Below are 15128 nucleotides of genomic sequence, written 5' to 3'. Positions count from 1 at the left end.
CCAAATGGTGGAAGTCAAAGGTTCAAGCTTTGAGAGGAAGGGAAAGGAATTTGCAAGCCCTTCCATTCTGCCAACACGAGAGCAGGTCAGAATATTGTTGACATGAAATTTCTGTGACATATGCTCTTTCAAAGACAACATTTTGTGGCGATTTAGTAAAAAATGGTGGGTTTTTTTGTTCTGGGGGAGACTCTCCCTCCACTCTGTAGCCTGCTGGCTAGGGATGTGGGACTTAAGTCCTGTCAGGGACCATGGGTCTTGCACCCTGCCCCACAGGGTTCTTAGGAGTTAGGCAGTCCCAACCTGCCATCCTGGGACCTGCTAAGGGCTGCTAGAGTAACAGAGCTGAACTCTTAAGAGGACTGCAGTCCTAAGCTCTGATTGATGGAACCCTGGGGGACAGGATTGGTCCCCAGCCTCAATTTAACCCAAACACAGGAACAGAAAGTTGTCCATGCAACTGTGTTCTTCCTGCTCAGGGGGGCTTCCCTGGCAATACCTGTTCCTGCTGCTAATCTCCTGGTAACCTGACCCTGCCTCTTGACAACTGACTCCCATTTTGCCCTCTGACCTGGTATATGACCCAGCCTGACTCCCAAATCCTGCTTCAACCACTAAATCAAACTGCCCACATCCCGGTTGTGATAAGTCCCTTCTGCGCCTGACGCAAAGCAATCTGGGATGAAAATCTCTGCTCTGAATCAGGCACAGCAGGGATTTGAACCTGGGTCTCCTACATCTCTACCCACTGTCCAGCCGACAGCATGCATGTGCATGCACACATACACACACCTCCCCTGACATAATTCCATTTTAGAAAAAATGTTCAAAATTTTGTTTTTATTCCCACGTGGAAGGGAAAATTTTGAAACCCCAAAAGTTGCTGCAAAATGAAATTATCCTCTGTTCAGCACCAATTTCATTAGTACCAGAAAATGCTACGCTTATATTTACTTCCAAGGGGTACTGATGGGTACTGTCTGTCAGATGAAAGCTGGCAAGGAGCAATGATGGTAGAGACACATAGTTGGGGCAAAACCAGTTTAAAATATTTTCTTGATGATGAGGAGTTAAACTCTGGAGTCAAACTTAAGTGGTTTTGTTTAAAATTAGTCCAGGCTATACAGTGTAGATGGGTACAATCATAAAACCAATAGAGGAGAATATGACATTTTTGCTCTAAAGAAATGTGATAATAGAAGTATTTAAAACCCCTGTGAAAAGACAGACAAAAAACCCAGCCACCAACATTTTTTAAAACTGCACAATATAATTTTATAAGACAAACTGCTGAGGAATATCAGTTTTGTCCATTATTTAATTAAAACATACAGTAAGAACAAAATAATGCAAATGTAGGTTTGTACTCATTTCCAGAAAATAGATTCATTTTGACAAACCACGTATTAAGCGGAAATAAATCTTGCAACACACTGATTACTTCAGAACAAGTCACCGCAGTCCTATACATTGTACTTTAGCTGTCAACAGCCAATTCATCTGTTCTGTAGCCATGACACTTGATTTACGTGTAACAGCACGCAGATGGTAAGATGCACAAAGCATGTACATAAGATAAAATGTTACAAAAACATTTGTCAAGTAAAATACATATGCAAGTCATCTCTAATATTTACAACAAAGAGTCTTAAATTACAGGATCATTCAGAAGGCATCTCGTAAATACAAATGCCACAGATATAGAAAAAGAAAGGCAGTCAATGAAAGGTAATGTATTTGTTATGGCAAAGAACCTTTGGCTCCCAAACTCCAAGTTATGATCATTTAAAAAATAAGTAAATGTGGAATATTTGTGTATTCTATCTTCAAACTCCTTCACTGCTTTTCACTGTTAAAAATCAATGTGAAATTCAGCATGGCAAAAGCCACTTGTAAAACAAACTTATTTTGTAGTAAGATCAAAACTCTTAGATGCAGTTACGTTTTGGCATTATCCCAACCCAAAGGAAACACATTCAAGGAAGATTGTTTTAATGCTTTTCAATCATAAAAGTCTGAGGTTATCTGCTCAATAGGTAATAAGGAAGGCTCTCCCCAGCCTGTGCTTTACCTACATGAGGCACAGCTGTGCTTAATTGTTGCATTAGAACATGAAATAACTTAAAGCAAAGAAAAATAGGATGACATTAATAGCTATTGAATTCTGATTTTTCTATTGATATGCACATGAAAAGCCATTTCATCAGGAGTCAGATAATGACAAGGTTCTTTTCAAGGTAGATTTTGATAAACTACTACCCATCGTATTTAATTTGCAACTGTTCTCCCATGAAGACTCTACAATCATGCTGAACTTCTTGGTTAATAGGTGCTTTGATTGTTGGATAATGTAACTGAGTGTTTAACTATGATATCTTCAAAACCCTGTGATGGAGTCTCCCTTTGGCCCATTTTGTGTCATCCTGCCATCAGGTGAGCACATTCTTAGACCACGGATGAATAAATTAGTCAATAAAATGTACATAAACATGCCATATTGATCTCTCTTTTTCCCACCTGGTGCAAGATTAGGCTGCATGGAAAGACACACAGAAGATGATAAATAAACCAGATGCATATGCAATATACTGTACATAAAACTTATCCTGAATAATCTGCATCGTGAAATGCTTTGCCTTGCATCTCATTGAAATGAATGAGGTTCTCCTGAAGAAAGGAACTCGTGTGTCCAAAAGCACATTCAAACCTTTGGCTTCATTTCCAAGGCTAAGCACCGCTATGCAAAGAAGAGTCTTTGTAGGTACTCACATGCCAGTAAGTACATTCAGAAATCTAACTTGCTTTCCAGTATTGCCACAGGGACTAGCTTTTTGGAGTGGAATAGTTTTTATCTAAGACAAGTGTATAACCATGGATGTGCCTCTCAAACTCTTTAGGCTCATGCCAGCATGACATAGAAAGCTGAGGGGGTGGAGGAACAGCTGGGTGTACAATGCAGCCCAGGAATCTTTTCCTGTGTCTAGGGCAAAACTTTCCAAATGTGTGTGGTGAAGCTAGGACTTCAAAAACGTCTGCTTGCCTACTGCATGTGCGTAACTTGCACTCATACAGCAGAACTGAGCAACTGTGCAGACAAATGGCTACTGAGAAATACAACATGGCTACCCATTTTAGTGGGAGCACAAGTTTAGGTTCCTTCATCTGGAAATACAATCCTTATACTTACACTGAACATTCAGAATTATCTTTAAAAAATCTGAAAGGAGTTGGCTTATATTACACAGACATTAAAAAAATACCCAGCAAGTTGTTTCGCTGGCTTTCCCGCACACTTTTTTTCAAATTGGATCATTGCTTAGAAAAAAAATGCCTGTGAATAATTTGATCTGCCATGAAGCAGTTCTCAAACATTTCAAGTTTTCACTCTACTAATAAATAGGAAAAAAGCACAAGCACTAAGGTTTACCACACACTGGACAATTCAGTTTAACATCAGCAGATCTTCCCAGTTATTGATAAGCTAAGTACAGAAGGCATTTCAAATGTACTGTTCCCAAAATGCATTACTTAAAGTTAAAACCACTTGTTAGTAAAAGGTCATGTATGTATTCATCGAAAATTGAAGTGTAAGTATTTTTCTAACACATCTATTGACAAACATTTATTGGTGTGCATCCTCAGTGAGCTTGTTCATGCTTTGTAGACGCTACTATGGTTATTAAATTATTTTACACTCCAACTTTTGGACTCTACAAGACTGGCTACAAGTAAAAATAGAAAGAGTAACAACAGCAGAGTTTAAAATAAGGCTTTTTACATTGTCAATAAGATGCCTTCCCATTAACCTATTATTTGTTCTTCACATATTTTTACACATTCATGGCAAAGAAGATTTTGTTCATTTGTCAAAGAACACCTTTGTTCTGGAACTGCCTTTATTATTAGATAATGCCCCTAATCAGCAGCATAGGAATCTTGTAATGGTAAAATATTTGAAATAAATCCTTTACAAACCAGTGCTGAAACCTATGGAGTCTCTCCTCCATACTTTTTAATAACTCTCATTAGCATTAATGAGAACTACACATGACCACTGGGAAAAATCAGTGCTGCCAGTTCCAAGATCCTATTTTCTCATACTGGATTTTTTTTAAATGTATTCTTTCAAATCAAACCATATATTACAGATCCTGGCCAGAGCTGACCTTAGCGCAAAAAAAAAAAAAAAAAAAAAAAAGTCATCCTTCTCCAAGAGAAACTGATGGTTCTCAGTCAAAGCCCATTTCTGATTCCACCAACGTCTTTTGTCCATACTGGTGGCATCTTCTCTTTAACATTTTGAAGTAATAAAAACCCACTGTCACTTGACTGATGTGTAAGAGGCTCAGAATCAAAGACAGCTTCAGGAACTTGATGGAAACTTTTGTTACAGTTCATACACTTTAAATTCCATCCATATACAACTTTCCAGTTAAAGTGTGAATTGTATAACCAAAGCTATCTAGTGCCAGCAGTCTCTCATGGTTCCTTAACTTTGCATTTTTGTATGTTCACATTAGCTTCATTTGATTAAAAAAACAAAACACTTTAGTTTTTACACTGAAACACAGGCATACTGGAATTACAGAGAAGAGTGTCACAGGATAAGAGGTGTGGGCAAGAAATGAAATGTATATGGAAGTGCATACTAGAATGCAGTATGATGCCTTGGTTGGAAAGAATCATTTGGTGGGTCCTTCCTCTTTCCAGTCCTTGTATGCAGTAAATACATAAATCCTTGCAGTCTTTTTTGTTCATTTTCCGTAACATGGAGTCAAAAAATGTCTCTGTTCTAACCTAGAAGATAAGGCCTTGCGGGACTTCCTATTGCCATTTGGCAAATGTAAAGAAACATTGAAAAAGACAGGAAGTGTTAAGGTCCACTAGTTTCTGCATCCACATCAAGTTAAATCAGGTGGGATTCACTCACCTGATCCTGATGGATGACCCCTGCTCAGTGATCCAAAGGAAGAGAAAAATCTCCTAAAGTCCCTTGCCAATATGCCCTGAGGGAAGAATTCCTTCCTAATCCTAAATTTGGCCATCAATTCACTATTAAGAAAAATGAAATGTTCAAATGACCCTACCATTAATGCAGTGCGACTAAAAAGAGAGATTAGATGCTGCTACTATAGAATAACAGCAATTTGCCTTCGTCACCAAGTGATGTGCTCCTCATTAGCAATGCTTATTGACGCATGTCAACATTTACTTCAGAACCATCTGGATTCTTCATCATAGAACCTCATGAACTTCATTTTCCTTCTAGACAAAGGTGATGTTTTTGGCTCAGGCAGAGCTAGGTCTTTACCTCCAAAAGAGAGAATTCATGGTTTTCCAGCTCAAACATGTTCAACTATGTCCCAAAGGTTCTTCTCAGGAAGACATCTCTCCTTCAGCCAATGTCCTTCCAATGACTTTGGCCCTCTCATTTCTTGAATGGGGTAAGTTTGTTGAAGGTGTGCCAGAAAAGGGATGGCTTTCGTTTGGGTTCTGCCAGGGCAAAGACCTGCTGCTGTGGAATGCTGGTGGGGACAGTGATGTGGCGTTGATGAATAGGATGTAAACTCTGGTGTGGAGGAGGCATGGGACATCCATTATAACTTATACCTGCAGAAGGAAAAAATGAAGAATGTGTGAGACAAATGACAAAGTAATCAACCCAGAGAAAATGCACAGAGCATATGGGCCAAATGCAGCTCTCAATGAAGTCTGAAACTTGCCATCATAGTCAATAGGAGTAGATCAGATCTTATCATATCTGACTTTCCACTTTTCTATTTTGGTCTTAATTTTGATTGGGTAAAAAACAAATAATTGTATGACCTCAAATAACTTTACAGTAGTGTCCAGAAAAACAGCAGTAGTTTCACAAAACCAGACACGTGCAGGAGCATTGTGCTTTTAAGAGGAAAGATAGTTAATGTAGCAGACACTTCGACTTTTTAAGCAATAGCTGGGTAATATTATGTAAAATGTTCTGACTGGTGAAGAAAAGGTACCTTGGAGGGGAAAATAGTTTTCCAAGGTAATGCTCCCTGACTTTGACATTTGAGTATTGAGATCACAATCTCCTGATCAATATTTTACAGCCATTGACCTGAAAATCTGGCCCAATTTGTAACATGCCATTTATTCATATATATTGAGAGATAGATATGTTTACATATTAATATGCATATAAGAATCTATCAACTGCAGATCAAAATTTTGACATTGATGAATTTGAACAAAGACAAAAGTCATGCCTCTTCCAACCTTCCAGGAAAGCACCCTAACCATCTGCCCACTCAGACCCAGGCTGTCTCCCAGCTGCTCAACTCATCCACTCAACCCATCAAAAAGTATCCAAATCTCTCTCACACACACACAAAACCATTTAGAATTTTATTTTGAATACAACAACATCTCAGTCCAAAGAATATTTTAAATCAACAGTGTTGAATTCTAGAGAGAACTTGGGTGGAAGGGTCTGAACATGGGAATGGAACCAGGGATTCCTGAGTTTCTAATCCCATCTAAACCACTGACACCCTCTGTACCTTTAAGCAAATCACTCAACTTCTCTGTTCAGGTCTTCTTTTAGGTGGGGCTAATACTAACTTGCCTGTCTGAAGGCTTTTGTGAGGATTATTTAGTAAATAGTTTATAAAGGGCTTTGAAGTTGAAATACATGCTAAATAAAATCACTTTAGAAAGTCTAACCCCAAAAGAGATTTGGAAAGGATCAAAGAGAATGACTATATTTGAATATGTAAGCAGAGTCTGAATGAGCTTTCCCTTGACATCTAGTGATGAGCTGTGGAAGAGGACTTCAGGAGCCGATCTCGTTTGCATGGGCACACCCACCTGGCCTAGGTGCTTGGCATGATGAGATTGCTTGCCAAAATGGTCACTTTTGACGGTGTGGGATCCCCAGTCTCCTTGTTATTGGGGCAGGAGTAATAAAGCGTTGTTATCATTATGTGAATCAAGGGCAGGAGAACTGAACTTGGCATTTCCCAATCGTGGGACTCACCCTCAACTAAACAGCACTCACTAGGCAGGGGACATGGGTTCCAAAGCCCAGTGAGTTGAGACCGGATAGGAACAGGTACTTGTCCCTCATTGGGTTCGTCTTCACTACCCGCCGTATCGGTGGGTAGCAATCAATTTATCCGGGATCGATATATTGCGTCTCGTTAAGATGCAATATATCGATCCCCGAACGCACTCACCGTCGACTCCGGAACTCCACCAGAGCGAGCAGCAGTAGCGCAGTCGACAGGGGAGCCGTGGCCGTCGATCCTGCGCCATGTGGACCCCAGGTAATTCGATCTTAGATACTTTGACTTCAGCTACGCTATTTGTGTAGCTGAAGTTGCATATCTTAGATCGATTCCTCCCCACCCCCGGTGTAGACCAGCCCATTGTGTGGGCCCTGCCTAAGGGTCCCAGACACCATCAGACTCTTCCTCTCTCTACTGTGTAATAACAGAGCCAATTTAGACTCAATTGAGAGTCTTGTTACATGCTGCAGGGCTGAAATCACTGATACCTAGGTCTAAGTATGAGACCTGCTTTGGGACAGTGTCTCTGATGTAAGAGACTGCCCAGTGTGCATCAGGTGAGGCTCCCCCACTAACAGCTGAAGTCACTGACAGCTGTGTTAAGTGGTGGGCCCTGAAGATAGTAGGGCAGCTGGTGGTGAAGCAGGGTGAGTGGGCAGAAGGGTGGCTGGCAGAGAGGGCCGGTGAATGAGTGCCCGAGCAGTGGCATGAGTAAGGTGCCTCCTTACACCCCCCACCTCCACCCAAGGTGGGAGGTGAACACTGCAGATACATCTCTGAACTCTGGGTCTGCACTGTCCAAGGACAACTGTGAGTGGGGTGCAGAGAAGGGATGAGCACATTAAAGGGACTTTGGGGTTGCTGAACTTAAGAACACTGCCCAACGTACTTGGGGGGTGGGTCTTTCACTCATGGTTTATGTTTATGAGTCCTGTTTGGGATGTTTCCCCAAATTAATGCCGAGTTACCTCCCTCCTTTTATTAAAAATTTTTTTTGCTACACTCAGACTCTGTGCTTGCAAGAGGGAAAGTATTGCCTCTTAGAGGTGCCCCGGGATGATGTGTAATTGTCCCAGGTCACTGGGTGGGGGCTCAAGCCGGTTTTGCATTGTATTGTTGAAAAGGAACCCCTCAATACTGAACCCGGCCCTTGTTGTTGCCAACTGTGACTGGCAGAAGGGTTACAAATATCTTTCATCATAAGTTCAATACTGAAAAAATAAATGATATATTTAAAACTTACAATAATACTTAAATACTGTACTCACCTTTAATTTTTCCATGCCTTGATTTTCTCGCATTTTGCATGGCTTGTTTCTTTTGATTTTCTGATATTTCCATTCCTGGATTTTAAAGTACATTAGGGTCTCAGTATTAAGATATTGTATCTGCTATTTGATAACAGTAAATTAAAAAACATTTGAGCACAAACTATTTTAAAATATAATTTATTGATTTTTAAATAATTCTTAATAGTAATGTACCATATGTTTTTGAGAAATACAGGTCCAGATTTTACTGTTTCACCAGTTTAACTCTGGCATTTCATTGGCATAACTGAGATACTAATTTGGCCCTTTGAGCACAAATTGATGCCAACCTGTGCTGAAATAATTATCTCCAGCTGGTGGTCATTGGGGATCTGACTAGCTACTTGTCATTTTACAACTCTCGCAGCTAAATTGGTGATGACAAAGCAAACTAACACCTAGGAAGATTATGTGGATTTATGACACTTTGGGGGCCAATGGATCCACAAACCAGCTATTGGATTGCTAGGAGAGATAAATATGAGGCTTGATTCTCTTCTCACTCACACTGGGGTAAACCTGGGATAACTAAATGAAGTCATTAGAGTTATACTGGTGTAAAGCTGGTAAGAGAAAAGCAAGGTTACAGTATGTATAGACATAATCCTGCTTGTATTCTGTAAAAGAAAACTGAGCCCATTTTCCTCAGACCAACACTTCAATTTTTGCTGTTCCTGTGTTTACTGTATTGGTGTTATACATTTTATCTATGTTGATACAAATGTAATAAAAATATATATTTTAAAAGCTGAAAAGCTACTCTAAGAATATGAATGAATTTCAAACTACGTCACTGTTAAACTGGCATTTTACAAAATATAATGTCTTCAGTTTGAACAAACCAGGTGGTGTTTTCTTTTAACAATGAGCTTGTAGCCTTCTTTGGTGTGTGTTATGCATGTCAGTGTATTGAGGGATATTAAATACACTTGTTTACACACTTACATGGTCAGTGTCATGTTACATGATACCATGGTCTAACCTAACACTAGTACATTACAGTAAATTGTTAAGTGTCTGAGGGATTTCAATGTGGCTGAGAGAGGCTGGCTCCCAAAGAGGACAGGCACCTGCTATTAGTGTAGCTAGAGGAATTTTTCCTTACATCTAATGGACTATGTTTTTGGAGTTCAAGTACTGATGTTCTAGTTCCATCTCCCTATGTGTGAGATTCATCTAATAACTGTGCATGTTGTTTGCAGCATATGAATGTGTTATATTAGCACAACTAAAAAGGTGTGTGCGGTGCTTCTCGTTCCATTCATATATATACAATGGACTGCAAAGTGCTGCAACCGAAAGCCAGGTGACCCAACAAAGCAGCCACTTGGATTCCATTCTGCTCTTCATTCACACTTTTCAATTATTTTGAATTCCCTGCACTTTTTGGCCTGCATTCATGGAGGAGTTACATCCCTCAGGCGACTGTTTTTAATATAATCTGACCATACTCTTTCAGTTACCAGTTATTCTTTTTATTTCATTTGTAATTATTCAATTCTTTTCTCTCTTCCTGGAGACAAAAAAGCAGCCAAAGAACTCAAAAATTTGCAGCAACAGGAAGCAGACTGTTTTCTTAGATCTACCATTAGTGGTTTTGGAGAAAGAGCTGCTGGTTGTGGCCCATTCCCAGCATGCACTTATAATAGCTCAGAAGAGTTGGATATGGGTTTGGGAGGCTCTGACCTCTACTGAAATGTCTTTGAAACAGAACTAGTCATTCAAGCTTTAGAATTTGAAGAGTGATTTATTTGTTCCTTGAATAGTTAAATTAGAGACTTCATCTGAATTCCAGCATGATAAATTACAAAATCAAACAAGATGTTTGAGGTTGAGAATACCAGAGGTCTTCCACTGGCTTTGGCTAAAGGATAGTCTTCAACTATGCCAAAAAAGTGAAATTTTAGAAAACAAACTCTCCTGGGTAATGGAGAAGAGATCCAAGCCATAGAGACTTATGAGGGCATATCAACATAAATAAAGTGGGTTTGGACATTAAATTTGAACCATCCCTTCTATAGCATAAGATACCTATATAACACAGGATACTACTAGGTCTGAACCATGGGCGCTGGAACGGGGCGGCCAGGAGGCATGGCCCCATCACTTTTAAAAGTGGGAGGGCTACGGCCTCCCACTTTTTACCTGCCTTAAGGGCAAGCAATGCGGGGTGGGACCTTGGGAGTAAGAGGAGGAGCGGGGGCAGGGCCATGTTTTGGGCGCTGGTAACTCCTCTAACTTCTAGGGAGCTTCTGGTGCTCCTGGTCTGAACAAGCATTTGAAATGTCTGATAAAGGATATTTTACAGCAGCCTACATGTCACACATATATGCAGTGATATATAAAGCTGGATTTATGAATCTAACATTATAGAAAATACATTTTCTTATTATTCTGTTTTTGTTTGCTACACACATCACTAATTAATATTTGTACAATGTTTTGTAGATATAAATCCCTAACTTGCACTCCTTGCATTGAACACAATGGAAATGTTGGGACTACAAGATATGCATGATCAAGCCCTCTATAAATGCTAAGTTATTATTGTCATCATTATTATAATGCCCACTGCCAGTTAAGTCATGAGATTATACATTCAAATATAATATGTAAAATAAAAAATTCAGGGATTTGGCTGCTGCAACTTTCCTTAGAATGGTATTCCTCAGTCTTATCAGTCTCAGGCCTTTTTATGTGGCTATTTTTGTTGCAATATTACTTTTGGAGGAAGGTTTGGCACCCAATCACCCATGTGTTTTCTTGTAGGAAGGTTCCAAACCTTCTCTCCCACCATATGAGTTTTGATAAACTGTACATAGCTCTGCCAGCAGCAGAAGGCGCCAGCAGTAGCAGTACTGTCTGGGTCTACTGGTCGGCACTTCAAAATCCCCAAAATGTGTAGTATTTGGGCTGACAAGGTGGGTGAAACAACAACTCTTATTGGACTAACTTCTGCTTGGTGAGAGACAAGCTCTCAAATTAAATAAATTAAATTAATGGAGATATCCCATCTCCTAGAACTGGACCTTGAAAGGTCATTGAGTCCAGCTCCCTGCCGTCACTAGCAGGACCAAGTACTGATTTTGCCCCGGATCTCTAAGTGGCCTCCTCAAGGACTGAACTCACAACCCTGGGTTTAGCAGGCCAATGCTCAAACCACTGAGCTATCCCTCCCCCTCTTGAAAGCTTAATTTGTTTTTTATCCAACAGAAGTTGGTCCAATAAAAGATTACTTCACCCGCCTTGTTTCTCTAATATTCTGGGACTGACACAGCTACTTCCTAGAAATTTGTGCTGTCCTGCATACTCTCTTGGTTCCATTTTTGTGGAACCCCCCAGAAAGGAACTGCTATAACTGTAAAGAGCTCAGATCCTGGCTCACAAAGCTAAAGTGGAGGAGCTAAGTGAACCCTGGAAAGGTCCAAAGATGAACAAAGATTAGCTGTTGATCTCCTTGTGCCCAGTCCAATTCACAAATCCCCATCTGCAATGTGCCCAGTCATCAAGTTTAATGGAGCTAAGGCCCATCAAGAATTTGGAAATTAAGTGGGGGCCGGGGTAGAGTGGGGATGTTGTATTTTGTTTTTGTAAACAAGGGAGCCCTGCTCCTTGATGTGACAGTCTTTTCACTATTAGTCCCTCATTTTTTGGACAGCTTGAGCTAGTTTGAGTCATTTTGTTGTGATAAATGGGATAGATTGTATATTAGTTCCCAAATGCACTACACTGTTCTTCTATTTCCCATCAGCCATCCTGCCCCAATGCACATGTTGTTTTAGAGCTCCGCTGGGCTAATATTCAGTAGTCTGGAGATGGGCCCAATAGTGATAAGTGTGTGCCTGGGCAGGGTGTGCACTCCATGTAGAAGCCGCTTCTGAAAACAATGGCTGGGGTGCCCAACAGGAGTATAGGCTCCCAGTGCACTGCAGAGCAAGGGAGAATAGGGAAACTAATTTGCAAGGTAGTTTGTTTAGTTGTCTCAGCTCCATCTTTTATTTTGGGTACCAGATACCCTTGGCTACTTGTAACGTATGGTCCATGGGGGAAAGTTAAGGCTGATGTTGGAATATTAGCTGGTAATGTCTTGATTTTTTCTTTCATTACGTGGCGGTGTGTGTATGTGTGTGTGGGGGGGGTGTTGAATGACGACTGATTGCTCATGACATTTATTTTCATGAATAAGGAGAAGGATAACTTTAGAGCCATAAACTATTGAGCTTCTCAGCAGGAGAGAAAATAATGGCCTAACAGAGAACAGCCACTATCTAGAATATATACACAAGAGGCCTGATTCTTGTTTCAATTACACCGGGGTAAATCAAGAGGAAGTCCATTAAAGTCAATGGGGTTACACTGGTGTGAGATTAGAATCAGCCTTGGCATACATAGGGATTGCTCCTATTTTATGGGTGGGTTGGGAATATAAGGCTCTTAATCATGTTAAAGTTTTAATGACTTGTGAGTTATGTCATCCAGGAAATCACATTCAGAGCACTTTGGATTTTAATTTGCTGTCATTTAGAGCCATTTCAGTCCTGAAGAATGTTACTTATGAGTTATCCCAGCTCTCCCCATTAAAGATAAATGTCATAACAGAGAGCAGCCATCATACATTACACACACACACACTGGGATTTTTTCCCTCCCACCATTGCCTTAGGAATGTAAAAATCAGTTTTATGTTTCCTATCACTACTGTCCTCTTATGTCTCTATTTTCTCAGTGCAATTCTGCTGAATCTTTTACCACTGATTTTATTAAACTGAAGCAGTTATGCCCAATATTAAACTGTGAAACAAACAATTTTAAATTAAAATCCCAAATGCACGAGCACACACACACACACACACACACACACACACACACACTACATTTTGGCCCAAAGCTGGTCCTAGGATTTGCTAGGCCCTATCCAATGTCAGACATGCAGGGTTCTACCCATTCCCCTCCTCACTTATGACTAGGCCTTTCCTCCTCTATAACTTGGCTGAGTGCTGCTATACTACATAGGTTGCACAGACCTAAGGATACTACTGCCTGGCTTTATAACAAAATGTTCTTAGAAAAGTGGCTGCCAACCACTAGTTCACTTATAAAGTGTAGTCCATGCTAAAAAGTTAGATCAACCTAGCTACATAACTCAGGGGTATGAAAAATCCACACTCCTGAGTGACGCAGTTAAGCCAGCCTAACCCCAGGTGCAGACAGTGGTAGGTCGATGGAAGAATTCTTGCATCAACCTAGCTACCACTTCTCGGGAAGGTGGATTACCTACGCCAATGGGAGAACCCCTCCTGTCAGCATAGGCAGTGTCTCCACTTAAGTGCTGCAGCAGTGCAGCTGCAGTGCTGTTGCTGTAAGTGTTTCACCTGTAGACAAGCCCTCGGTACTGGTATGTCAGGTTATTGTTACTGGCACTCTAAGCTCCCCCTCATGAGGTGAATTCTCTCACATCTCTGAAGCTGTGGAAGGCCCCCAATAACCCAGTAGAACTACATGAAGTTCTACTATGCAGTCAGAGGGAGCTTGAGGGATTCCACCCCACCCCATGCCCTAGAAGTCAGCTACACAGGGTCTCTTGCTGCATACCTGCTTTGAGAGGACTAGCGGGAGAGCAGGGGAAGGCCATAGAATGGGGATTAAGGAGCTACTGTTGATCTAGGGCTGCAAAAGTGGCTGTGGGGCAGTTTTACTGCTGCTCCCTGACCAAATAGTGAGCATTCCTTCCCCCATCCCTGTAGAATCTCCCTCCACAAAGCTTTTCAGCGGGGGGACAGATTTTTGCTCTCAATGAGTAGTCTGTGCTGCAGTCAGTGCACTCATCCTGCCTCCTGCTCTGTGTGTTATGCAAGATGTAACCCACCACAGAGCCACAGCCACTCCAATCCCCAGTCTCAGGATCACAGAGCTGACACAACTGAATGGGAAACAACAGACACTTGCTTGTATAGCTGAAGTTTGTGTCTAGTAAACAGGCACAGCTGCCCAAAAAGGGTGAGAACCCATTTGCACAGAGCCAAAAAGGAGAGAAATCCAAACTTTGCCTTTTGATTTAACACCTCCCCCCACACTGTACATCTTTGCACTCACCCATTTCTTTGTCTTCCTGCACTCTTCGCCTTTCATTTTCACATGCCTCCAGCCACCTTTTCTTATCTTCCTGTTTTTTTGCACAAAACAAATGAACCTCTTCTGTTGCTCTATTCACAGTTTTGAAAGCATTCTTGATATTAATGTTAAAGTCCTTATCTTTGCCATCCTCAATGTCCACAAGTTCCATCTCATCCAGATCAATCCGACCTTTGTAATATAACATGTCCCGTCGCAGCAGGTCCTTCTTACAGAACACAAGCTGATGGTCAAAAAGAAAAAAAATCCTCTGCTGGCTTTTGCCTTGCTTTGAGATTTTGGTCAGTTCGCCCGAGTGGATCAGTTCTGAGCTTCTGGCTAAAACATCCTGCCCCTAAAATATATAGAAGTGTATGTGTAATAAATAAATACACAGTTTTAAGCGATCATATTACTAATTATTATTTTTGTAGCATTTGGTCACACGACAGACAGAACTGTACTTCAGTTTCAATGAACTTTTTTAAAATCTATAAATATAAAAAGTAGATCAAGCTGCATTCACAAAAAAATATGGGTTTGATTCTGCTCTCAGTTTCACCAGTGCAAACCAGGCGTAACTTCATTGAAGTCAATGGAGTTACCCGACTGTAAAACTATCAAGAAATCAGAATCGGATATAATGGTCCCAACCTAA

General features: G+C 40.7%; 1 protein-coding gene across 6 annotated transcripts in view; it reads right to left on the bottom strand.

Annotated features, from left to right (window-relative positions):
- Positions 1-1300: 1300 nt before the first annotated feature.
- Positions 1301-15128, bottom strand: part of SPATA13 (spermatogenesis associated 13) — a 113980-nt gene continuing 100152 nt past the window's right edge. For all 6 annotated transcript variants that reach the window (XM_054015419.1, XM_054015418.1, XM_054015424.1 and 3 more), the window contains 3 exons: positions 14453-14825; positions 8318-8392; positions 1301-5610 (listed from right to left, as the gene is read on the bottom strand). In XM_054015419.1, coding sequence (XP_053871394.1) covers positions 5429-5610; positions 8318-8392; positions 14453-14825 — 630 coding nt within the window. In that variant the 3' untranslated portion in view covers positions 1301-5428. The remainder of the gene's footprint in view (positions 5611-8317; positions 8393-14452; positions 14826-15128) is intronic.

Source organism: Malaclemys terrapin, chromosome 1 (genome assembly GCF_027887155.1).
Source record: "Malaclemys terrapin pileata isolate rMalTer1 chromosome 1, rMalTer1.hap1, whole genome shotgun sequence".
NCBI lineage: Eukaryota > Metazoa > Chordata > Testudines > Emydidae > Malaclemys > Malaclemys terrapin.
The sequence above is the reverse complement of the archived record's forward strand: the minus strand, read 5'-3'. Positions and strand labels throughout refer to the sequence as shown.